The sequence below is a fragment of the Equus quagga genome, chromosome 14, assembly GCF_021613505.1.
Source record: "Equus quagga isolate Etosha38 chromosome 14, UCLA_HA_Equagga_1.0, whole genome shotgun sequence".
Classification (NCBI taxonomy): Eukaryota; Metazoa; Chordata; class Mammalia; order Perissodactyla; family Equidae; genus Equus; species Equus quagga.
Genome location: NC_060280.1, coordinates 75067463 through 75093978, shown reverse-complemented (window position 1 = coordinate 75093978; position 26516 = coordinate 75067463). Strand labels below are relative to the sequence as shown.

General features: G+C 55.0%; 1 protein-coding gene across 1 annotated transcript in view; it reads left to right on the top strand.

Annotated features, from left to right (window-relative positions):
• Positions 1-26516, top strand: part of KIRREL3 (kirre like nephrin family adhesion molecule 3) — a 528138-nt gene that overhangs the window by 484190 nt on the left and 17432 nt on the right. Inside the window, exons 5-10 of the mRNA XM_046684618.1 lie at positions 911-1068; positions 10921-11071; positions 17359-17464; positions 22771-22919; positions 24321-24448; positions 25564-25690. Of these exons, the coding sequence (XP_046540574.1) occupies positions 911-1068; positions 10921-11071; positions 17359-17464; positions 22771-22919; positions 24321-24448; positions 25564-25690 (819 nt within the window). The remainder of the gene's footprint in view (positions 1-910; positions 1069-10920; positions 11072-17358; positions 17465-22770; positions 22920-24320; positions 24449-25563; positions 25691-26516) is intronic.

The following is a 26516-nucleotide window of genomic DNA, read 5'->3' as shown; positions in this document are numbered from 1 at the left end:
CCCATGGTCATCATGGGGGTCAAAGGGGTGACTCCATTGGAGATGCAAATGTTTATGGAGCTTCCGTCAGGCACCAGGCTCTCCACTGGGTGCTGTGGGAGTCAGGCTCCCCAAGGGGAACATCCCTCTCCTCCTGGCTCTCCCCACCTCTCAGCAAGAGCCCGGAGTCTCAGACCAGCTATGTGAATGTAGTGGAAGTGTGAGAACCAGGACGGGAGACACTCTCGCTGGCTCTGGGAGGAGGGGCTGGGGCGCTCTGGAGGAAGGAAGTGCTAAGGAGATGAAGGGTTCACAGCCCCCTGAAACCTTGTCCCAGCCTTGAAAAGTTGCCTGCCACCTGTCCCCTGAGAGGGAAGGGGCTGACCTGTGGCTCCATGCGTCAGAGGACCTGGCTTCCAGTCCTGGCTCTGCCACTCATTTGCTGTGTGACCTTGAGCAAGTCACTTAATCCGGCTGAGCCTTAGTTTCCAGGTCTGTGCAATTAGGATAATGATACTGTTTACCTCACAAGATCGTTGTGAGGATTAAAGGAGACAACACATGTGACTGTGCTTTGTTTAAAAGTAAATATATAAAGTTAAAAAGAAAGGAATATGGCTGTTATTTCCGAGCGAGCTCTGCTTCCTGATCTGTGAAACGAGGCTAATGATGCCCGCCCTGTCCCATCACAGGCTCGTTGTGAGCAGCAGATGAGAGGGCGACATGAACATCCTCTGCAAATAAACACGCAGCGCATATGTCAGGGATTATTGCTGATGTTGCTATTGTTATAATACAAGGGGATTACACATTTTATTAAAGTATGATAATTATTGTTTGTCATTGGCTCCATAAAATCCGCCCAGCCCAGCCTGCCAGCCCCGCGGGAGGGGAGGCGCCCTCACTGACCTCTCGACTCTTCTCCCCGCAGTGCCGCCCGACGACCCCGTCATCCTGGGGGGGCCTGTGATCAGCCTGCGGGCGGGAGACCCCCTCAACCTCACCTGCCACGCAGACAACGCCAAGCCTGCGGCCTCCATCATCTGGCTGCGGAAGGGAGAGGTCATCAACGGGGCCACCTACTCCAAGGTGAGGCCTGGGGGCGGCCTGGGGAGGGGCTGGCTCTCTCTAGGGCATGTCTCTCTGTCGCTTTGCTTCTCACTCTGTCTCTCTGTCTCTGTCTGTCTTTTTCTCTCTCTGTCACTTCCTCTCTCATGCTACGGCTCCGTTTATCTGACCTTTTCTGTCTCTCACTGTAACTGTCTCCCTCTCTCTCTTTCCTGGGGTCATTGCTGGGTTTGGTGGGGACCCTAGGAGCAGAGGAGGAGATACAGGGGCAGAAGTGGCCTGGGGTTGCCAGATAAAACACAGGATGCCCAGTTAAATTGGAATTTCAGATTAACAACAAGTAACTTTTTAGTATATATAAGTAGGCCCAAATATTGCGTGGGGCATACTTATGGGTCATACGTATACTAAAACATTATTCATTGTTTATCTGAAATTCAAATTTAACTGACTGTCCTGCATTTTTATCTGCTAAGTCTGGCCACCTTTCCAGGGCTGTCAGGTAAGGCTGTTTAGGTTCTTCCTGCCCATGGTGCCTGGCTCAGGGGACAGGGAGGGAAATCCAGCCCGTTATCCTTCACCGAGCCCTGCGCCCTGCTGTGCCTACCCGTAGGGGCATTTTTCTCTAATCCACACAAACTACCACGAGCTGGAAGTGCCTGGACTGGCCCCTGCATTAGTCGTGTTTCTTCTTTTCTATATTTTATGGTGCTTTGACATCCTGAGGCCTTGCAGAAAAGGAGGGACTTCCCCCTCCCAGGGTTGGCTAATTCCTGGAGACAGCAAACACCATGCTGAGAACACACTTGATATGTGAACCAAACAATCCTAGGTCCATACCCTCACTACCCTCTTGCATCAGGCTCCTGTAGTCCCAGACACTAACCTCTGCCCTAAATCACCCAAGGCCAGGTACTGGATAACCAGAGGTCTCCCCCATAGCCCAGAGCCTGCCAAAATGATTCAAACTATCCAATCTAAGCCTGTTCAGCTGCTTACCCTGCCTTCATTCATTGTTTCCCACAAAACCACGATAAAGGCTCGCACCCACACTTTCCCTCCCTCCCTCTGCCTCCTGACTGACCCTGGTGCATCCCTCTCTGGCCCCATGTGGCCCCACCTCTTCAGAACTGTGTGTAACAAACTCCTTTCAGTGGCGGTCATCTCCTGCTCTGTTGGCCTCACCATACCTGAATAAAAACAAAATCCCAGACACATTTTAAAACAGCCCCCACCAAACTCCACTCAAGGAGACTGAAGAGACTCCCAAACAGGGTGTATGTGCCACAGAGCATTTAAAGATGAATGGGACCTCGGAGGATAGCCCGTCCAGCTCCTTTGATCTGCAGACAGAAAACCAAGGCCTGACAAGCGAAGTGACTGCCCTTCTCAGCTGACCAGCAGGCAGGAGCTGCGGCCTCATGACGCCCAGGCCCTGGCCCTTCCTCTGCTCCTCTCAGGATGGCCTCAGACAGACAGGCAGCTGCTCAGAAGCTGTATCAGGGCCGAGGGCAGGCCAGCACCCCAGGCTCTGGCGCTGGAGGTCCAGACCTCCAGAACCCCGGCTGTCCTCTCCCAGTGGCTCTCCTTGGCCTCGGAGAGTGGGGAGCTACATGGCCTGCTCCCCACACCCACCCCACCACCGGCTTTTCTTTCTGGGTCCTGGAAAGACAAGCAAGGCTTTCACCATCAGTGGAGGATATGAGGCAGGACTGTCCCTTCTCAGAAGGTGTGCGCTTCCTGTCCAAAGCTGACCACCTGCCAAGGAGTCAGCCCCAGGGCTGCCAATCAAGGCCTGGATCCCTGACCCCACACAGAGCCTGGTACCAGAACCCAGGACAAATACTATCTCTCAGGGGTAAGTCTACCCAGAAAGAAGCTGCCAATTGAGAGAGAAATCCCTCAGTCATGGCCTGGGCTGGACCCACCCTGTTGTGTTACGAAATACAAAAATATGACCCACTAAATGTATCATCCCAACAAGGATGAAACGACAGAAAAGGGTATTTCTCCCAGGCTGGGCATCTGTCCAGTTCCTCCCTGAACCAGGGCCAGCCTGGCCCCTGCCAAGGCTTATTTCCCACAGAAGAAATGCCCCCCTCTCAGGTTAGAGAGAGCTCGGAGTCAGCCTGCTAGACCTGTCCAGGGGCCACCTTGCCCCCAGCGTGCTGTCCTCGTCCACATGGGGAAGGCGCCACAGAGAGCCTGGCACGCTGCTGTCAAAGCCCAGAGCAGGGCAGCCATGTTCCACCCTCGGCCCCCACCCGGTCCACCCCTGCCGCCTGTGAGGGAATGCGGCGCCTGGCAGCGGGTCTTGCCTCTAGTCCCTGCTCTGTGGAACCTCAGGAAGGTCATTCCCTGGGCCTCAGTTTCCTCGTCTGTAAAACAAAGGGGCTGGATTACACAGTCTGTCTTAATCTGCCGGGGCTGCCATAACCAAATACGACAGACAGGGGCTTAAACAGCAGACACTTATTTCTCACAGTCCTGGAGGCTACAAGTCCAAGATCAAGGTGTCAGCAGGGTTGGTGTCTGGTGCCACCTCTCTTCCTGACTTGCAGACAGCCACATTCTCGCTGTCTCCTCCCTGTGTGCAGAGAGAAAGACTGTGACCTCTGGTGACTCTTCCTCTTCTTATAAGGACACCAGTCCCATTGGATTAGGGCCCCACCCTTATGACCTCATTTAACCTTAATTACCTCTTTAAAGGCCCCATTTCCAAATACATCACATTGGGGGTCAGGGCTTCACCATACGAATTCCGTGGGAACACAATTCAGTCCACAACAGCTGCCTGCCAGCCCCGACAAGCTGCAAACCTGTGACTTGGAGGACTTGGAGAAGGGCGGGTGGTCTGGCAGTGCTCCTCCGAGCCTGCCCTCTGCTGTCCTTCTGTCCCCAGGACTGCGAGGACCATTAACAGAGGCTCTGCTGGTGTCCTGAAGGCAGAGTAGCCCCACACAGGCTGTGCATGGGGAGGGGCCAGGCCATGAACCGCTGACAGAGAGAGAGGGACAGAGAGCCAGAGGGAGAGAGCACACAGGTGCACACACAGTCCAGCGGAGTTTGAGGTCCGGAAAAGACCCTGCAGGGCAGCCCTCAGTCTTTGTCACATGGTACGTGGTTAAGCCTGTGGGCCCAGGAGCTGGGCAGCTTCAATTAGAATCCAGCCTCTGCTGCCTTCTAGCTCTGTGATGGCAGGCAAGCTACCTAACCTTGTGCCTGAGTGTCACCGTCTGTACCACGGGAGCAGCAACAGCACCTGCCTCAGAGGATGATTGTGAGGCCTGACCGAGAAGAGTGCCTGGCAGAGTGAGCTCGCAATAAGCACAGCTGTTAGGGCCACTGCACGTCCCTCACTCAGTCCTCACGGGCCCCAGCGTCAACCTTGCCATCCACGTGTCCTAGATGAGAATGTCGTGTCACAGCAGAGCAGGCCCCGTGGCTCTAGAGACCTGTGTGCAAACGTGAGCTCCATCACATATTATGGAACTTAACCTCTGCCTCAGTTTCCCCAGCTGCAAAACAGGTTGATAATAACCATGGGCACCTGTTAGGATGCTCTGAGACTGAAAAGGAAGTATACGTTGAGACCACTGTGTGTGGAGGGGAGTCAGGCCTTCATAAATGTTAGCTGCTATTCTTGGGTCCCTCCTCCCAGAGCCCTGCCTCACCCACCCCAGGGCTCCCTCCCCAGAGGTCACACAGCAGCCCTGGCTTTGTAGCTTTGTAGAACATTCTTTCTGCTGTTCCACTGTGTGGCCAGCAGGGGAAGGAGGAGCTGGTAGGACTGAGGACAGCCAGGCCCTTTCCCTGGAGGAGAACCAGGAAGAGCAGGCACCTCTGGCCAATCAGCCAGCACAGGCTGGTGGTGCCTCTCCTTGAACACAGTCACCAGAGCGCCTGGAGCCAGCGTGCTTGCTGAGTGCCTGGAGCACCCAGCGGGTGTCTGGCTGCAGAAACCTGGGAGCCAGTGACAAGTCCTCTCCCCAAGTCCTCTGTTCCTGGACACCAGCCTCAGGCCATCTTCTCTGGGTCTGGCACCAGCATGGAGGCCACAGGAGATTCACTTGGAAAGCCAGCAAATACACAAACCAGGAGAGGCAGGACAGGTTGTGAAGAGGAAGGAAGAGAGGATGGGCTGAGCCCAGAGAGAAGTCTTTCCTGGGAGCGAGCCCCCTGCTCCATCTGCTACTTCCCAGCAGCTGCCAGGTGGGGGTGAGGCCTGGACCCTGGTGTGGGGCGTAGACAGGAGGTTGCTTGGTCGTGGAATGCACAGTCATGTACATATCTACCTTGAAGCCCCTGACCCTCCAGCCTCACCTCTCTGCTTCCTCCATCTTCAAGCTGCTGCCTGCCCAAGGGGACGCCCACCCACCACCAGGACCAACGGCCTCATTAGGGCCCATGCTAAGAGGAGCTCTGAACAACACCCCTCGGGGCCCTCACTGGGGCCCAGCCCCCTCCATGGGCCCCTCCACTGTGCACTCGCTCCCCACCAGTCACCCCAGCACCTCCCCATCCCAGCTGTCTATCTTAGGGGCCTAAGGCTCTATTCAGTGTGGTAGCCACCACTCATTCTGGCCTCCTTTGTGAAGGGCATCCCCTCTGGCCCCAGGGCACAAGACTGGTGGTTCCAGAACCGCACAGTGCAGTTCTCCACCTTCTCTTATATCCCTTATGCAACTCACGTGACAACAGGCCTTAATGGATTCCCCAGGCAGCTATAAAAAGGGGAAGCAGAGAGACGATAAAAAAAAAAAGGACACAGCAGGTGGGGGAGGTGAGTGGTGGGGGGGAGAGAGAAGAGGCCTTGTTGCCAGGCAATCAGTCCTCTCCAAAGGCCTTTCCAAACTGTTTGCATATCAATAAACTTCCCATATTTAGCACCAGGGTTGGGGCACCCACCCACTGCATTCCCTCTGAACCTCCAACCTCCCTCCCCTGTGGTCCCTGGCACAGGCATCACCAGGGCTCCCACCTCTTGGGGCTCAGCCTGGCTCTCTACTGCTCAACTGGGGCCCTGGGGGCTTTGGAAAGAGCGGAGCAGCCACTGCTGCCCACACTGGACAATGGAACAGAGTGCATTACGTCCACGGCCAGCCCAGCCTCGCAGGCCACTGCCCATTGAATGCCAAGTACCTGCTCTCCCTTGGTGGGCAGGAGCTGGGTGCACAGACAGGAAGCAGCACAGGGACAGGCAGGGTTTAGAGAAGAGCCCCAGGCCTCACTCAGCCCCTGGGACAGTTGGGAAAGCTCCCTGGAAGCCGTTAGTGGACGGAAGCCCGTGGACACGTACACAGGTGGAGGAAGGCTCCTGCTCGGGCACACACTCCTGTGCACGTAAGGCATATGCACCCTGCCCCCGGTCACGTCTGCACAAACCAGTAGGCTGGGTCCTAGTGGACCCACAGGAGCTGCCATCAGGGTCACATGGGGTGGCCTAGGCAACTTGGAGGCTGAGATCTGGCAGCACACTAGTGCCCTGGTGGACCAAACTGGAGGGAGGGCTGCCCCAGGCCCAGAAGGTGGTGGCCCCAGAAAGGAGTGACTCGCCATTAATAATCCACTTACCCTCCTGAGCTGATTTGCATGCTAATGGAGGTTTCTGAAGCCGGAGGTGGGGGAGCTGGGGCCCCCAGTGTGTCCCCAGAGCTAAGTTCAGTGAAGGGAAGACAGAGAGGAGGAGCTGGGAGGGGAAGGGAAGTGGGGCTGTGACAGGAATCAGCAAATGATAGAGTGTTCCACCTGGCCAGTACCTTCAAGGCCACAAAGTCCAAAGGTTTCATTTGCATATGAGGAAAAGGGAGATTTATAAGAGAGGAATGAAGGAGAAGAAAAGACAAAGAAGAAAAATAAGGAAGAAGGAAGTGACAGGTTAAGCAAGGAATGAGGAAGGGAGAAAAACTAGGTGAGACGGCAGGCCAAGCGCTGGCAAGCAGACAGGCCCCCCTCAGCCAAGGCCAGCTCTTTCCCCTTCGGGCTCGCCTCCCTCCCCAGGAGCATCCTAGCCCCGCACCTGCCACCCCAGCTGGGGCCCCTCGGGCTGGGGCCAAGGGAGGTGCTCAGGGCCTCCCCCGGGAGCTGCGCTAGGCTCCTGCCTTCCCCACGCTCCCCTTGCTTAATGAACACGTCTCCCTTTTCTCTAATTAGGTGGAACAAACAACTTGAACCAGAATTTTTATTTCCCAGAAAAGCTCACGCCCGGACACAGTAAATATGTCATTAATCATCATTCGAGGCGGAGGAGCACCCTGGGTGCGGGGGCAGGGAAGCAGTCAGCAGGCCTAATTAGGAGCTCAGCTCGGCCTCCCTTCCCCAGGCACCCAGGCAGCCCTCAGGCCCCACTGCCCAGAGCTGAGCAGCTGGGGGGTTCCTGGAAGAGTCAAGCTTGTGTAAATGTCCCTTGTTAGCACCATGGAAAAGTAAAGAAAAGGAAATGGCGAAGAACAATACCGACCTCCCGCTCCCTCCACCCTACCCTGAGGTCTCATTTTCGTTCAGGAAATTGTTCTTATTATCCCTTGGCTATTTATAGACACATGAGTTCTGCAGAAGAGCCCTGACCCCCACGCCTGTTACTGCGGTGCAGCCGCAGCTCCTTCTACTCCACCTTGGCTTGGGGGACATCCCCCCTCCGCACCCCTGTTGGCTGGCCTCCAGTTCAACGCCCTGGCCCTGAGGCTGATCTGAAGCTCCTTACCCCACTGGCTGCTGCGATTGACCACATCACTCTCCCCCAGCCCCTCTCCAAGGACCCCCTCTGTCCAGGGCTGAGGCCACCACCCCACAACCCAGGAAAGAACAGGCTATGAAGCCTCAAGCCGCGGGAGGCGGCGTAGGCCCCAGCAGTTCGAGAACATAGAAGAGAAGCCGTGCTGGCCTCTGCGTGCTCTTGGATCTCTCTGACATCTCGAAGTCTGGCCTCGTCTAAAGAAGTTTGTGCTGCTCTAGACAGAGACTCAGGTCCTGCTCTCCCAGGGCTGGGGGCCACAAGCTTTGCCCCACCTTAAGAAGGACCACACTGGACTGTGGGCCCAGAGAGCAGGTTCTAGCAGCCTCCACGTTGCTGCCAATCAGCTCAGTGACCTGGGAGGCTGCTTAACTGAGCCAACTGCTCCCACCTCTAAGCGGGGATCATGCTGACTGATGTGGGATAGGCGAGCCGAAGAGTTGAAAGAAAGATCTCTTGAACTCTCAAGGTCTGGCAGTAGTGCTCTTTTATTTAGAGAATAGTGTGGAATAGCATGGGGACAGGACCCATGGGCAGTAAAGAGCTGCTGCAAACATGGGTTGAGAGTAGGGCTAAATTTAAGGCATAGGTATGTGAGTTATCTCTTTACAAGACAAAGGAAAGAATATGTAAAAAAAGATGTTAAAATGGTATCAGTGCAGGTGGGGTCTGGTTATTGGGTGGTCCTGTAACTTTTAGATAAGAATCAAACTGGATTAGGTAAATGGCAGAAGCCACCACCTTAAATATTATCTTCAGCTAAAGACAAAGGAGGATGTTGTTGGGGGGCGGGGGGTTCAGTTACATGAGGTTACCAGACAGTAAACAACTTAAGTCCTTGCCTTCCCCATTAAGAGTTTCCAGAGATAAGGCCATCCCTCCTTCCTCCTGGTGCGGAGAGGAAGATACCCCCCACAGATGGAGACTTCCTTCACAAATGCAAATGTCTCTCATCAAAGGGTAAGCAAATTCCACTCCTCAGAGCCTCCTTCTCATCTGCAATTTTTAAAAGTAACCAGCCTAAAATAATCCCCATCACTGACCACTCTCCAGCTCTCAGGGAGCTGTGCTGGGAGGGTCATGGGCTCCAGCTGATGTGGGCTTTGTGAGTCAAGGAGTCGAAAGAAAGATTTCTTGGACTCTCAAGGTCTGGTAGTAGTGCTCCTTTATTCAGAGAATAGCATGGAGTAGCATGGAGACAGGACCCATGGGCAGTAAGAGTTGCAGTGGGTTGAGGGTAGGGCTAAACTTATAAGGCATAGATATGTGAGTTGTTTCTTTACAAGACAAAGGAAAGATCATGAAAAAAGTCATTAAAATGGTATCACTGTAGGCAGGGTCTGGTTTTTGGGTGGTCCTATAACTTTGGATAGAAATCAGGTCAGATCAGGTCAGGACGTCAGTCCTCTGCTTCCCGGAGGGTGATATAGATCAGCATGTAGGGCAGGGCGCCTTGGACTTCTCTCCCTAGGGCAGCCTTGATCGTTATCACGGCCACCACGCTCAAGCACAAACCCCAGCCCTGCCCAGCAAGTTCCTGACTCACTCTGAACTCAGTTTTCTCTCATGCTAAATAGAGATAATGCACCCTTCCTTCCAGGGCCTGGCGAGAACGAGACGATACCGTTGTTATTTTAAGGGAGGTTGGAGGAAGTGGAGTCTGTTCATCTATTCCCTGTCTCGGGAAAATAAGATTGCACCCTGCCCCCCTCCCTAGAGGGTGTCAAGTCCCTTCTAGGGGTGGCGATCCAGAAGCGGCCCTCCTGCCCAGCACCCCTCCCCAGCAGCACCTACCTCAGTGGGTCTCCAGTGAGCTTGGGATACAGGCTCCAAACTAGTGGAAAGGTAGCCAGAGTGGGGTGCAGCAGAGAGAAGGGGGAGCAGCAGTGATGGGAGAATAGCCACCATGAGCCATGACCTCATGGTCCCAGGAAATAAAGGAACGGAAGACAGGAGACCAAGGGCTTCAGGATCGCATTAGTTTCCTAGGGCTGCCCTAACCGAGTACCACAACGGGTACTTAAAACAACCGAAGCTTATGGGCTCCCAGTTCTGAGGCCCAGAAGTGTGAAGTCAAGGTGCCGGCATGGCCCTGCTCCCTCCAAAGGCCCTGGGGAATCCCTCCGTTCCTCTCCCAGCTCCTGGAGGCTCCTGGCGTTCCTTGGCTTGTGGCGGCATCACTCCAATCTCTGCCTCCTCCTCCATATGGCTCCTCCTCTGTCTCTCTGGTCCTCTCCTCTTCTGATGAGGTCACCAGTCATTGGATTTAGGTTCCACTCTAAATCCAGGATGGTCTTGTCTCAAGATGCTTAGCTAATTACTAATTGCTTAAATAATCTGCGAAGACCCTCTTCTCAAATAAGGTCACATTCTGAGGTTCTGGGTGGACATGAATTTGGGGGGACACTGTTCAACCCACTGCAGGACCCTCTTACTTACTTTACCCCCAACTTGCAGTGTGAGTTTGGTCAAGCCCCAAAGCCTCTCTTGATCACCCCTGTCTTCTCAGCTGTCAGATGAAAATAATGGCACCTGTCCTGCTTATGACTTGTTCAGGGCTCTAATGAGATCAGGAAGTGAAACACTTCGAAAAGCTGCGGAGGTTTATATAGATAAATAACACATTCAGTGTACATTGATTCTGCCCGCATACCCCTCCCACCCCTCCTGCCCTTACCCCCAGGCCCCACAGTGCGCCCCCTGCCACAGACTGCGTCACTGCCTCAGGTCCCACGGCAGCACCTGTGGCTCCCATCTTAGTGCTTCCTGGAGACTAGAGACTCCCCCGGACCAGAGGCAGATAGATGCTCACTCATTTCTACATAGGACCTGCAGCCTGGTTTCTGTTGGGCGCAGCCTCGTTTCTTTTATGCTTTGGGGTTTGCAAGCCCAGGCTGATTTCTGTGCATGATGGAAAACTTTCTAGTCCCTTTTACCTTCCCCAGCCCAGCCCTCAGCCAGGCCAGGGAGCAAGGGTAACTCCCAGCTCTGTGCAGAGACCAGTGCCCCTAGGTGTCCTGAACTGACCTGCCTCCATCCACAGGGCTCCCTCCTCCTCTCTGAGGCTGGGGCATGTCCTCCCCTACCTGCTCAGACCATCCCAGCCGAGTGACGTGGGGCCCTCTCTCCCTGCCCCCCAGACCCTGCTTCGCGATGGCAAGCGGGAGAGCATCGTGAGTACCCTCTTCATCTCCCCCGGCGATGTGGAGAACGGGCAGAGTATCGTGTGCCGAGCCACCAACAAAGCCATTCCTGGAGGGAAGGAGACCTCGGTCACCATCGACATCCAGCGTGAGTACTGATCGGCCTGGACCTGGGGGGGACCACGTGGCCCCTGGCCCAGAGCACAGGTTGAGGGAAGGGGCCAGGCCTGGACAACCAGCTCACCAGAACCACACCCCAGCATCTTCAGGCTCCCTCCCCATGGGATGCGAGATGGCTCAGCTAGCTCCGTGGACTGGCCAGGTTTGTGTTTATGGGCACCCAAAGGATCAGCTTGTGCTTCTTATTGTCACATGAAGTAAAAACATCACAGATGAGGGGCCAGCCCTGTGGCTGAGTAGTTAAAGTCCCACACGCTCCACTCTGATGGCCCAGGTTCGTGGGTTCAGATCCTGGGTGCAGACCTGCTCCACTCATCAGCCGTGCTGTGGAGGCATCCCACATACAAAGTAGAGGAAGATTGGCACAGACGTTAGCTCAGGACTAATCTTCCTCAAGCGAAGAAAAAGAAAAAAGAGGAAGATTGGCAACAGATGTTAGCTCAGGGCGAATCTTCCTCACCAAAAAAAAAAATCACAGATGAGGGTCCTGTGCAAACAGCATGTTCAAGTCATATTTCTACACCTATATGAGGTAGAACCTCCACATCAATAAACATCATGGTCAGCCCCTGGCCCTGCTGGCCTAGCCAGGTGACCACATACCTGCCTTGGAGGGGAAGCTGGAGCAGAGATGCTGGGAGCTGAAGGATACCCGGGGCCTCCAGAGTGGGGAGACAGCACATGCCTGCTAGCGGGTATAAAGAGGCCCCTCTATGGAAGGTCAGTCAAGGAGAGAAGAAGAAGAAGAAGAAGAGCAATTATTCAGTCAGCCCATACTTTCCATGTATTATCTCACTTAATCTTCACAGCCATTCGGAGTCGGTATGACTGTGGTCCCTATCTGGGGAAACCGAGGCACTCAAAGGTTAATTAGCTTGCCCAAGCCCACGTAAGTTTCAGATGTAGGCAGCCCAGCTTCCCACACTGGTAACCCATCTTCTGCATGTCCACTTGGGGAGCCTCAGCAAGTGTCAGTTATTACGAGTAATACTAACCATAATGATGCTTTAAAGCTCTACCAGCATCGTGCTCCAAAAGTCATCTAAAGAGCCTCCTAAAGGCCTCCTAACAGTCTCCCCAAAGTGCCCATCACCCCAGAGAGCAAGAAGCTCCCAGGTGGTCCAGTGGCCTTCCTCTCAGTACTGGCCTAGTTTAGGTTTGAAGCATCAGCTGTCAAAGGTCAACCGTTCTTCTCTAAAGGCCCCTCCCTGCCAGAGGCGATGATGCCACCACGTGCTGGTGGCTGCTTTGGTCGTAGGCTCTGAATGACAAGGCTGGAGGTGCTGGCATTCACTTCCGCCTCATCATTTTATTCATTTTAAATCAAATTCATTTGAAAACACTTCTCGACAGCCCTGGCTGGACTCTGCACTCCGCGTGGCTCTCCAGGAAGCTGGAGTCCAGGGGGGCGGTATCCTAAGGTTTCCAGAGCCCATCCTGGGAGCCAGAGAACAGAAGTTCCCACTCAGCCTCTAGAACCCTGGCAGGTGCCATTCAGATTCCAGAGGGCAGAAGAAACAGTTGTAACCCTCAGATGGGGTCGCGCTAGACACCCAGACACAAAAGCTGAGTTCTCGGAGAAGGCTTTATCTTCCTTATCTTGCCACCAGCTACTAACGCCCTTCTCCCTCACAACCTACACCAGGCAGAAGGGCTCTTCTTCCATCCTTCAGTCAATGAGAACCAAGAACAGCAGGCCTCTTGCCAGGCCTAGGCCCAGGGTGACGGGAGCGAGGTGCTCACATGGAGAGTCATGTGAGTACAGGGTCGCCTCGAGAAGAATGCTGCCCTCCCCTGGCCCTGGTCCAGGCCCTGGGTCTCCACACTCACCTGCTTCTTCTGTGTGGCAGCTGGGATGCATAGCTATAAGCCCAGCTCCTGAGCAAGCATGATGCTGTGGGATCAGGTTGTCCATTATCGAGGAAGGCAGCACTGCCCATGAGCTGTGGGGGCCCAAGCTTGTCACTTCACCCCAGGGACTCCAGTTCCCTGTCTAGTTTGACCGAATGGCATCCAAGGTCTCTTCTTGCCCAAAACTGACCATGAACCAGAGCACTTTCCAGACACAAGCCAAGTCTGGGGGGAATGAGGGTGGCAGACTCAAGACATCAACCTTCTGCCAGGTTGCTGGTGTGGCCACTGCAAAGCCTGCCACCTCCTTCCTCAGTCTAGTCAGGAGGCCTGTGCCAGCTATGGAACCCCACACAAGAGAACCCATCCAGGATGCTCCCTGCGGCGGCAGCCTGGGCCCTGATGGGGAGAGATCAGAAAGAAGCAGTGTTTCTGCTCCAGGCCATTATCACCTCTCCTGTCACAAGAAAGTCATCATAACAACAGCCCATCCTAACTTTAAAAGATGTTCTTCTAAATTCACTCCAAAAAATGGTCAGTTTACATCTGCATCAGAGGACGCCAGCCTTGCTAGGTCTCTGGGCCCTTGCTGGCTTCCTTTCCATGGATGGCCCAGCCATGGGAGGAGAGAGTGTCAGGAATGAGATCAGCGGCCCCACCAAGGCAGTACAGGTCGTGGTTAAGGTGCAGCATTCTTCCTGGTTTGAATTCTGCCTGAGTGATGTCAACCTGGTTATTTAACCTCTTTGTGCCTCGGTTTCCTCATCTGTATGTGGAGGTAACAGTGCTCACCTGGTACGGTGGCTGTGAGGATTTAACTAAACCATTCGGGGAACGTCCCTAGCACAGTTCCTGGCATGTGGTGAACACTGGGCACCTGCTGGCTCTTGTCAGCAGGCACAGTCATGGATATGTGGCTGCCCCTCCCCCGGTGCCCCCGCAACCCTAACAGAGAAGAGGTCCCCATCCACTTGACCCCTTGCGGAAGGTGTTTGCATGTGTCTGCCAAGCAAAAGCACACGCTCTCTCCACCCCCGCCTCCCCCTCCTTCCTCCTCCATTTATTCATTTGCTCATTCAGTAAGCGTCCAACTGTTTACTGTGGACACCACGGGCTGGATCAGAGCTGCCTTTGCAAACCTGCTCATTTTCTCAGTCAACCAAGAAGCATCCAAACTCAGCAAAAGCACATTTGTTGTTTGTTTCCCTTGGTCTATATATGTTACCCAACGGAAGACAAAGCCCCCAGATTGAGTAATGGGAGAGAAAGCTTAACACCCGCAAAGCCTCACTACATCTGGACTCTGCAGCCAGCTGCCAAGTTTCAAATGGATGTGCCATAAACTCACTGAGTCATGGAGTTCTCTCCTTTCCCACCCCTCCTCAATGCACTTCTTCCCCTGAACACACTCACGCACGCACACACACACACATATGCTCACGAGCACAGGTTGCTGATGGAAACACTAACAGACTCTCAGCTGTAACATCTGTTCAATGCGATCTCAGTCCCACCAGCTACATCAAAGCTGCCCTCCTGCAAGTTATGCAGCCGACATCACAAGTGGGATTAAAATCATGTTTAATAGTTGGATATGACATAAACTATTTATGCCTCTGGAACCTGGTGGATTCCTGAAAATTCATATCCTGCACACGCAGAGGAGAGGGGTGGAGAGAGGGACACCGGCACCTCTAGGCCTGGGGTGGAGGTGCAGATGAGACTGAGAGTGTGAGAGCTTCCTAGGGGCCCATTCTCCTGAGGCCTTTCAAGAGAGGCTGGGTGTCAAGGATATTGCAAAGAAGTAAGGAAGCTGCAGGAGAGAGGCAGCCACAGGATAAACAGAGGATGGCAGGTCCCCGATGGAGGAGGGGATCAGGCAGCAAGAGGGGTCTTCCAACAGGTTTGTGTTCCATCTCCCTGCTCCCAAAGACTCATCATTTTATAAAGGATGCCCAGGTGGGGACAGGCCTCCCGGAACTGCCCCCCAAGTTCTGCAGTGGGTTTCTAGATTATATCAGCTGGCACCATCACTTCCTCAAATAGCTGAATTGAGGCACTCCCCTCCACCTGCCAGTATGGAATTTTATAATGTGAGCACATGGGTCAGCCCTGCATTTGGATCCAGGCGGCAATTACCAAATGCCTATGCCTCCGAATCTGCTTCTCCAGCCCACGGGGAGGTGCAAGCTCCTCCCTGGGTCTCCAAGTCTATGGAACCCACAGACGCCCAGCCTAGCTGGCCAGCCCTGCATGGAAAAAAAGCTGGGACTCTGATTAGATGGGCCCTGGAAGCTGGTGGTCCTTGGCTGGGTAGGCCGGGACGCACCCAGCTGATGAGCAGCAGCTGGGGAGAAGCTGCAGGATTCTAGGGATGGGAGCTCTCCTGGGAGCTGGGAAGAGAGCTCTCGTGGCTAGTCCCTGCCCTATGCATCTTTGTAACCACTTGAACCACTTTAAAAACAAGATCGAGATCACTGAAATACCTGTCACTTCCCTGGTGATTCTCCAAGAGAAGGCAGGCAAGCTGGCTGCCCCAGGATCGTGGTCCCCATCAGGAACTGGGAGTTAACGTGGGAGGGCGGGCCCCTAGCACAGTTGGCCACCTGCTGCTCAGGAACCAGAGTTCTCTCCCCCATATCTTCACAGGCTGTCTGCAGAGACCAGCGAGCCCCTGTGGGCCACCTCCCAGGCCCAGCCCCCGTGCCCCAGCAATGGGCGGGGAGGCACAGCCCAGCCTGAGCACCAGCAGGGCATGGGGGGGCCAGGTGGTCAAATGATCCCAACTCTGGGGTGGGCTTGTCTCAGTCCACAGCTGAGGGGCTGTGCGTATGACTCTGAGTGTCTCAGGATGCCCCCTGTCATGTCAGCCAGAAGCAGAGCCTGGCAGAGTAGAATCTTGCCCGCCTCATGACTGCCCTTCACATGTACCCAGAGGGGTCAGCATCTTTCTCGATGGTCTCTGAGAAACCGGCTTCTTTACTTCTTTTTCTGAAAATGGGCTGAACCCCTAGAAAGTCTTCATTACTTTCCAGCAATTTGCTCGCTTATTGCTGAGGACTGACCAGAAGATGTGGCCCAGGGACCTGGCTAGGCCATGGGAACCAAGCTGCCCTCTTAACTCAGCCTAGAGTTGAACTGCAGCCAGACCTCCAGGCCATGAGGAGAGAGATGGGCACTGGTTGTCATCTCCCCTTCCTTGGAGCGGGGTGCCTGGGGGTGCCAAGTCTCACCGTGCATGCCCAGGAGCATGGATGTTATCGGCTTTTAGAGAAGGTCCCGAGCCAATTTCCCCTGTGCTCAAGAGGGCAGGCTGCCTCGAGGCCTTTCTCCACCTCTCTCTCTGCTGTATTTCCACCTTTGTGTCTCTCAGCGTCTGTTTCTCCCTATCTCTTCTCTTTATTCCTCATTATTTTCTTTGGTCCTTCTCCCCAACACCCTGCCATCTTCTGTCTCCATCTGCTTGGTCTCCCTTGGTCTTTTTGCTTTAAGTCTGAAGTCTTTGACTATGTGTCTCTGTGATTAGGTCAGTTTCTCTCTGTGTCTCTTTCTGTCTCTCTGTTTCTCTGTCTCTTTTTCTTATTCTTCCTCTGTGTTTCTCAATCTCTCTCTCTGCCTCTGTCTGTCTCTCTCTGTCTCTCTGTCTCTGGTCTCCATGTCTCTCTCCTATGTAGGTATCTCTCTACCTGCTTCCTATCCCTTCTGTCTCTATGTCTCTGTTTCCTGTCTTCCTTTCTCTCTCCGTCTCTCTGATTTCCTGTCTCCTTCACCTCCCACCATTTAGCTCTTCAGAGCTTGGCTTCTCATCATGTTGAATGAGAAAGACGAGCCCAGCCTGGGGAGCCGCGGGCTGGGTGACACCAGTCAGGACTCAGCAGAGATGATTAGGCTGATGAAAGGGTGTAAATGCCACTTTCAAGCTAACGGATGCACTAGAACCTTTACATAAAGAGATATGAAATGACATTTCAAAGGCAGAGAGTTTGTATTTAAATGGGCTTAGTGTCCACCCTCCCCCTCATGCCCCCTGCATCTCCTCTGCCCACCTCTCCTTTCTGAAGCGTTCTGCTCTCCCTAAAAGCTGGAAGATAGGCAGCATGCTCCTGGGGGCCCAGGCTTCCTCGCTGGCTGTTCATTTAAACACCAGGCCTTGACTCCACAGAGCGAGCCTGACCCCTCCACCAGGACTGCCTGAAGCTGGCACCTCCATGGAGTGGGGGAGCCCCTTGCTAAGGCTCCCAACTTTCTGGGGACCACAGGGGCGGTGGCTGCTCCGAGGGTCCCTAGGTCGTAGAATCTCTGGCCTTTACCCTCCATATTACCCAGGGGGTCTTCCTGCCCCACGCATTCCCAAAACCACGGACAAAGCTCCCCAGTCTACAGGGGGATCTCTTCTCTCTGCAGACCCCCCGCTTGTCAACTTGTCAGTGGAACCACAGCCAGTGCTGGAGGACAATGTTGTCACATTCCACTGCTCTGCAAAGGCCAACCCGGCTGTCACCCAGTACAGGTAAGAGTCCCTGTTGAGGAGGCATGGCCTGGCCACTGGACCCCTCTGCACCCCTGCCTATTACTGGGGTGTCACTTGTGGTCCTGGGCATCCAGTACAGAGCTTGGGTCACTGTGGGTACCCAAGATCCCCTCCCTTCCCCACACACCCCTCCCCCTTCAACCTCCCCCAACTCCCCCCTCCACCCACCCAGCCAGGTAGACTCCCTCCCCTTCATGCACACAAACACTCCCTTTCCGGAGGCGGTAGGTATCACCTCTTCTGTTTGAGTGGCTTGTTTACCCCTATTTCTGAAAAGAGTAATTGAGGCTCAGGAAGAAAGTTAAAACAACCAGAAGAACCAGTAGGATCAGAACCTGGATTCTAGCCATGTGCTCACCAAACTGTTGACCTGGGTAGGGTAGGATTTCTGGGACGGCCACCCTGCCCGGCGACGCCGGGATCATTCATACCCACGGCCCCTGTGCAGCCTTGCTCACAACACTGATAAAAGCATCACTGCTTTTTACGTGCTTCTCTTCCTTGTTGACTGAGCTTCTTGAAGGCAAGAACTGCAGTTTAGTCACGTATAGCTCTCAGCATGGCGCACAGTGTGTGGCCTGTACTAGGTACTCCATAATGTGGGCTGACTGACTGGATAAACACACAGAGCGGCTCCTCTGGGTACCTTCCTGCCTGTGCGCATCACTGCACAAGATTTCCAGAGACGAATGACCTCAGAGGGTTTCAAGGGCAGACTCAGACCCTCGCCTCCCTTAGAGGCTGTGGAACTAGCCAAGGCCCTAATTCTGCCCCATCCCTTCCCACCATCCCAGACCTGATGGAGGAGCCCAGAGGTCACCCTGCCGTGGAGACGGGTTATTAAGCTGCAGCATCAGCCAGTGCCAGAGATGCCAATGGTCCCAGGCTAGGAAATAAGCCGGCCAGTGGGAGGGGAGGACAGGGAAGACAAGAGGCAGTGCCGCCCAGAGGGCAGAATGAGAGGAAATGGGCCAGAGAGGCAGCCAGAGATTCAGGTTGGACATAAGGAGGAGCTCCCTGCAGTGCAGATAATTAAACAACACTGGAACCAGAAACCCAAGAAAGACACAGAGTCTTTATCCTTGAGGATACTTTAAAAGAGATGAAAACCCATCTGCCCTGTCCAATTTAGCCGTTCACTGGGTTAGAGGCAGGAGAAAGATCAGACGACCTCCAGGCTTCCTGGAGTCGTGCAGCCCAGCAAGTCCTGGGCAGGTCTGGTTTGGCCAGGACCTGGCATCTGTCTAAAAGTGAGTAAAGATGCAGAAGGAGACCCCTGAGGAGACTCTCTTTCTCATCTGTGAGGCCCGGCTCCTCTTGACAAGGTCGGCTTCTCTCTGCTGTCTGCTCCAAGCTTTCCGCTCACCATCCTCAACACCAGGTACCATGTGCCCAGACATACTTCTAATGCTGAGCAGCCCTTCACTCCCACAGACCACCAGGAAGGCTTATTGGAGCCCACAGACCAGAGCATACAACTTCCCACTTCCATTACTCTTCGCTGCCAGGCTCCAGTCATCTGAGGACCTAGCGATGGGAGGGCCGGGCAGAGGGCAGGTCCTGGCTCCCGGACCTAGCTACATCCCCTTCCACACCTGCCTTCTGACCGGGACAGGGGGCAAACATCAAGAAACCAGGCTGCTGGGCCTGATCCCCAGGGTCACCACCCTCAAAAAGCAGAACACCAATGATGGTGGGAATAATAAGGGATGAATCTACACAGGGGGAGGTCATCACAAAGCAAACGTGGCACGATATTAACAACCGGCAAATCCAGTGAAGGGAGTATGGCAATTAATTGGACTATTCTTGCAACTTTTCTATAATTTCAAAGGGTGTTTTTTTCAAACTAAAAAGTTAATAAATAAAGAAACAAACAAGCACAGAACGTGCAGGTTTCCTTAGGCTGTGGGTATCCTGTGGTTTCTCTCATCTCCCTCCCACCCTGCTGCTCACAGCCACAGGCCAGCCCCTCACACCCAGAGGAGCTGCGAGGTATGGGCTGGGCAGAGGTGCACATTTTCTTACTCATCACCTTCCCTCGTGGCCTTCTGATTAGCCAAAGACCCTGGAAATGCTTCCGCCCAGATCAGGCCCCCTCCAGAAGTCCAGAGGCTTCTGGGAGCTCTTCTGGCCACTAAGAAAATGTGGGAGAGCCAGGGTTACCTGGGAAGGTGGAGGGGGGAGCAGCCACAGAGAGAGGAGGCAGCCGGCCTGCGCCCACCTCACTGCCTCAGCCCCCTCGCTTTGGTAGGGTCTCCCCCAGCAGGCAAATGGTCCTTCTAGATGCAGCGTGGGGATCCAAGAGGACAAGGCTTAAGCAATTCCCAACACAGCGTACATTGATTTTTCCCTCCTGACACTGACAAGCTCACAGGGATCTTTGTTTCTTGCTTGCACTGTCTTGATTGCTTCCTCCCTGTTCCACAGGAGAGGCTGTGATCTGGGAAACTAGAGATAGCCCTCCTCCACCACAGCCCAGAAAGGGGACATGGGTGGCCATGGGAGTGCATCCAGTTGGGCTAGCCGTCGCTTTGGCTGCCCCGCTGCACCCGGGGCCCGGGTGAGCAGAACGGCCCGGGTGAGCGGAACAAGCCCAAGCACACCATGAAGTGCTCCTCCCCACCAGCTTCTCCTACTCTCCTCTGAGGCTCCCTCGGGGCCCCAGCAGGTACCGGGAGCAGGGACCACCGCCCAGTGTGAAACACGGGGCTATCTCAGGACAGCCTGTCGGCTGTGACATGCCAGGCCTCCTGATCCTGCGATATAAATAATTAATCCTCTTACATTGGCTCAGGCCAAATTAGACATTGATTGGGAAAGGCTTAATCTGACTCCTTTCCAAGGGCTGGGAGAGGTAGTGAAAGCCACAGTGGAGGCAGGGGGCCCAGGGTGGCTAGGGTGAGGGGACAAATTGGAAGGAGGAGGAGGAAGTGAAGCCCAATGCAGAGGAGTAGACAGAAGAGATGGGAGAGGGTGGACTTGCCCTCTGGGCCACCCTTGATCCTGTAGCCAGCTGCTTGAATGAGTGCTTGGAGCTTCTGGAAGGGATCCCCACAGAGGGGTTCTTTGGTGTGGGAGGGGGATAAAGGAAGAAAAAGACTAGCTGAGTGAGATCTGAACAGGGCATTCTTGGGATGTCCCAAAAAGGCCTTGGTCTTGGGCACCTGAGGGCCCAACCCCCACAGCCGGCTCCTGTCCACGACCCTGGGGGAAGATAGTGTAAGAATTCTCCTGCTCCCCGCTCTGCCTCTAAGGTGGGGACAGAACCTAGGGAGCTAAGGGCAGCAGCTGCACAGACAGGCAGGCTCTGACAGTGCTGCTCTGCTGGGGACAAGAAAGCTGTTGGCCAGCCATCCCTTGGGATCCCAGGCCTGCGGGAGCCCCGGCAGTTCTCTTGAGCTCCTCAGGGCCAAGAGGGTATAGCTTCCACCCTCGACAACTTCCACTGTGAGAGGCCCCAGATGGAGAGGGGAGAAAGCCACATCTTCTCCAGGAGCCTCTCCAGGGACGAAAGAGGACTGCCCATCGGAACCCGCGGGCCGGGCCCACACCCGCCCCCAGCCCAGCATCTGGTGCTGTGAGCAGCCAGGAGCAGGGACCCAGGCAGACCGGGAGGGGCTCGCCCTGCCCTCCTCCCAGGCCAGCTGGCCTCCCCCCGCATCCGCCACCTGACCTCCCGCTACAGCAGGTGGAAGGAGAGGAGGTTGGACACAGATCCCCAACTGTGTGTATGTCTGGACTAAATTAATCCACCTCAGGCAGGGGTGGGCCTGACTATTAAGTCCGGTCATTAAATTAAAGTTCGAGATTGAAATGATTCATGAATAACTCATACTGGTTTGTTGGGAAGCTCCTTAAGCTCTCAGGGAGCTATGGTTTGCTCTGCTGTTAGACTATAATTGTTATTATTAATCGTGTTCTTAATAATTACCCGATATTAATTCACAATAATAACCACATGGTGCCAGCCTGGGTGCTCTGCATGATGCTGAGAGATGGCCGTCTCTTGGGGCTGGACAGGCCAGACTGAGCAGGACGCTAATGGAGGGAAGGGCAGGAGATGGTCCAGGAAAGGCTCTGGGAACACAGGCAGGGCCAGGAGGGAAGCTGTGGTTACAGAGAGCCATGGTCACGGGGTAACGGTCGTGGGGGCTGAGGAAACTCTCCAGCTGTGGTAAAGACATACACCCTGAAATACGCTTGAATTGTAGTAGGAGAAGCCTGGCTGGAAGTTCGTGATTTAAAAAAAAAATGTGTTGTCCACAATAGGATTAAACCAGGGAAGCAATGAACTCTCTCTCCTTGGGGATCTGTAAGGAAATCCCCCACCCTCAGCCATGCACTCGCACCCTGGGGCTCCCAGCACAGCCCCATAGATAAGAGGCTGCCTGGTCACTGCTCCCATGGAGTGATCGCCACCCCAAAGCCAGGAACAAGACGGGCCTGAGGTTTACTGGCTGCTTCCGTCTAGTGGTACCCATCGGGCAGGTGGCTGATGAAAGCAATCAGCACAGCCTTCTTCCCGCCGCCCTGCAAGCTAGGACTGATGGGCCAAGCCCTCTGAGGAGTGAAGCCAGGGTACAAGGGTGGGAGCTGGGCAGGAAAAAGAGCAGTGCCATGCCCCAAAAGAGAGGGCTGAAAGGGCTTTCAGGGAGAGAGGGGGCATCATGCAGGGACCCACCTTGGAGACAGGAGTCAGGACAAGAGAGCTGAGAGAGCTGGCCAATGGGAGGGAGGGGCAGTCAGGACCACTGGCTAACACTTCTCCATCACTTTCTTGCCTTCTCTGGAAATTAAGCCTCCTGGAGCCTCATTTCCCTGTGTGCGTGTGTGTACACATGTGCATGCGTGTGAGCATAAGTGTACATGCATGGGCATGTGCCATTAGATCTTGGCCTCTGAGGTCATGGAGTCAGCCTCCTTCTTTTCCAACATGGCCCAGGATGGGGCCCCCAGTAGAACTCAGAGCAAGACGGCCGCGCTGTCTGGGACTGACAGTTGGGTTATCCATTGCCTCGCCGGAAGAGTCAACCCACCTCTGCAGAATAACCTGCTTGTCAAGTGCCACTGACTGCCTGGTGACTCATGGACCAAAGCTCACCGTCTCCACCACCAACTCCTCCCCTGGCCCCAGAAGTAACCCCTCTGTGGAGATTTCCCCTGACGGACCATGCCAGGTCCTGTGGGATGGATGCATCCAGCACCCCGTGAGAAATTCCCCTGGGTGGGAGGGCCACCCTTGCTGTTGGAGGTCCACACCAGCCTCGGGACCTGTGTTGCAGGTGGGCCAAGAGGGGCCAGATCATCAAGGAAGCATCTGGAGAAGTGTATCGGACCACCGTGGACTACACATACTTCTCAGAGCCTGTCTCCTGTGAGGTGACCAATGCCCTGGGCAGCACCAACATCAGCCGCACAGTCGATGTCTACTGTGAGTGCAGCTGGTGGGGGCTCCCTGGGGAGCGGGTACTGGGCTGGTCTCTGCTCAGGGCCAGAGGGCCCGTTGCTGACCCATTGCACACAACATAACCAGGCCTCACAGGCTCCTGAGGCTGCACACCTTACAAAACTTCCTCGTGTGGTGTTTCGTGTCTTTCTGGACCCTCGTTACAACCTGGGGAGGCAGGAACTAGCACGTCCACCACCAAGATGAGGGGTGGAGGCCTGAGGTCACACAGCAAGTAAGTGGCAGAATGAGAATAGAGACCAGGCTCTGAGCGAATCCACTGCCCGATAGCCCTCGCTGCCTCCGGTTAGGGGCTGGCATACAACACCTTCCTCCCTGGTGGCCTGGTGGGGACCCACAGGGAGCTGGCCCATTGTTGATGGGCCCCTGGATGAGTTCACAGCACCAAGCATTAGCTTGTCTACTGCCCGTCACAGTTTTAAAAGCACTTTTACAAAGTTTCTTTATATCTGTCCCCTCCGCTCGCTCCCAACAGCCTCAACAGAAAGTGCCGTTACTCCCTTTTTACATGGAAGGCGTAATCCGGGTCTCCTGACCCCGAATTTTACGCTCTTCTGCTCCCTGAAAGCAGCTCTCTGCACACCCTCGGGTCCCCGCGCCTGAAATTCCACCGCTGCCCCGCTCTGGGGACCCAGGCTCGGTCTGCAGGAGGCTCCAGTTACGGGCAGCTTCGGGGGAAGGCTGGACGGAGCCTCACTAACGCTCACCGACACTCAGCAGGGGCGTGGGAACCAACCAAGGGCAGGTCTACTTCAGTGGGGCTGAAAAAGAGGCTGGGTGGGGCTGGAATAGAGGATAGCCTGAGAGCAGAGAGACCTGGCCTCCCCCACTCCTTGTCTCAGAGGCCCTCAGAGGGCCCGGGAGGGCTCAGGGAGCTGGCCAGGTGCACGGGGTAACTCGATTCCAGGTCACAAAGCTGAGGCCTCTAGGAGGAGGGTGGTTGACCTGAAGGCCAGCACATGAAGATCCCAAGGCCCAAGATTTCTGGGGCAGGAGGAAGGCCCCTCTGCCCACACAGTGGAGTGGGGGCTTCCTGGGACCAGGACAGAGGGATGGGGATGAGAAAGCCCTGGCGGCAAATCCAGGTGGAAATGGCACCAGGGCACCTTTTTCCTGAGGTTGTGCTGCCTATGTCTGCGGTGGGCCCAGGGGAGGCTGGGCTCCCGGGAAGGGAGTCTCTTTCTTACTGCCCGAATCCCACTCCAGACCCCAGGCCCAGCCCGGGCAGAGCACTGAAATGCAAAGGAATGGGCTGGAGTGGACTGAGGTGGCATAGGTACCAGCTGCCCCCTTCCTCCAAGCGTGGGAGGGTCCCCAGAGCTCCCAGCCCACCAGAGCCCTGTCTCCTCCTTCTTCCCATCACAGTTGGGCCCAGGATGACCACGGAGCCCCAGTCCCTGCTTGTGGATCTGGGCTCCGATGCTGTCTTCAGCTGCGCCTGGACAGGCAACCCATCTCTGACCATCGTCTGGATGAAGCGGGGCTCCGGTGTGGTAAGTCCGCACTCAGACTCCAAAGGGCCTCTGGCAGGGGTGGGGGGACCATGGGCCCGGAGTCGGGGGAACTGCCTTCCAGGGCCTGTCTCACTCTTAGATTGGAGGTATATCCTCCAGTGTGAGCTGAAGGAAGAAGGATCCCAAAAAGAGAAGAGGGAACCCCAGGTATCTGCATGTACCCCTTGGCCCTAACCACACCAGCCTTTGCAGCTTTGCCCCGTCAGGAGCCTGATGAGAAAAGCAAGGGGTCACCAATATGCCGAAAGTAATGAGCCACTGGAAAGGCTTTTCAACTCTCCCTAAATAGCTAAGTTACCCTTTAGCTCTTGGGTTAAGCTTTGCTTCCTGCTTGTGTTCCTCTTAGAATGTGTGTGTTCTTTAGTGTGCATGAGAGTTTGTCAGACATCCCTCCCCTCAGGAAGACTGGTGAGAGTCTCGAGCAGTACAGGACGGGGAGAGGCAGAAGGACTCTGACCCCTGTGAGGCCTACTCCGTGCCAGATGCTGCCCTGCCCTCTGAGTGTCACTACCCTGTTATTGGGACAAGGAAACAGCATCAGAGAAGATAGTAACTGCCCAAGGCTACCAGGTGGATGCTGCTGAAGGCAGGATCCAAACTCAGAGCTAGCTAATGCCAAAGTCTGCTTTCTTTTCATGATCCCAAACCACATCCCAGAGGGATCCTGAAAACGACTCGGAAAAGACAGGTCCAGGGACCCTCAGAGAAGTTCAGCTGTAGGATAATTTCACCCATGGCCAGACTGGTAGAGGTTGGTTGGCAGCCCCTCCCTGTATGAGAAAGCCTCAGGGGCCACAGCCAGGGAGTCCTCCTCCTCCTCCCATGCTCAACCCCCCAATACGCCCACCCCCTAGGGCTGCCGCTAGGATGTAGCATCTTTAGCTATAGAGAGTCCTCTGTGCTGTGGCCTCTCCCCCGACAGCTCACCAGGCTCAGTGTGTAATGAAACGTTCTGCCTCCTACCCCACCCCTGGTTTTTACTGAGACGCTAGAGACGTGTCACTCACCTACAGGCATGCCTCTCAGCCCTTCAGTTCTGAGGGACAGAGGGCCTGCCCCTAGTCTTCACGTCCCATCCTCCCTGATTCTCCTAGGTCCTGAGCAATGAAAAGACCCTCACCCTCAAAACCGTCCGCCAGGAGGATGCTGGGAAGTATGTGTGCCGAGCTGTGGTGCCCCGGGTGGGAGCCGGCGAGCGAGAGGTGACGCTGACTGTCAATGGTAAGTCCTCCACTCGTACCAGGGCAGCGCGGGGAGAGGCACCCAAGGCATCTTGGTCCCAGGCATTGCCCCAAAGGGGCTGTTGTTGTTTCTGGCCTTGCTACCACCTCCAACTATGGGTCCATGGCAACTTCATCCAGCTCCTCGAGTCCATGTCAGAGCCCAGCCCTGAGGAGAGGAAGGACCTGGCTAGTTTTCTGGTCACCTCCTTCTTCCTTTGTTACTTCTAAGGGGTCTCAGCCCTGAGAGTGGTCTCTGATGAATTTTATCCTGGGCAAGAAAAAAAGTCAGAGGGCCACTGGGCAGCCAGCATAGATCCCATAGCTACCTTTTGACCTTGACCTTGGCCCTGGTGGGGAATTTAAGGGAGCAGCTCTGTGACTCCTGGTCGGCCTTTTCCCATCGCATTAGAGCCGCTCAACCAGGAAGACCTGTCACCACCCCCAGGAGACCAAGTGTTCAGGGGGCCCCTTGAGGGCAGGGAATGTGTCTTACTCTGTATAAAAAAAAATTACACAGGAGAGTGTTTTCACATCTCTCCAAGAACACAGTGAGAGTTACTAGATGAGTGTTACATGAAACATTCAGAGGATGGGGCATCGGGCCAGGCCCGGATGATGGGATGTGTAAGGTCACAGAGAAGCAAGAAGCCTGGGGTACCAGGACAGAAATTCCCGTCTCTGCCGTGAAATGTGCCGGGCCGTGGCCGGCACCCCGGGCTGCTGAGCTGAGAGGGTGAGAAACGCTACAGCGAAGTCCCTCTGCCACTTCCAAACTTCACTCTGCTGGGTTTTCGGGTTCCCTTTTTGAGCCCCCTGCCCCCACA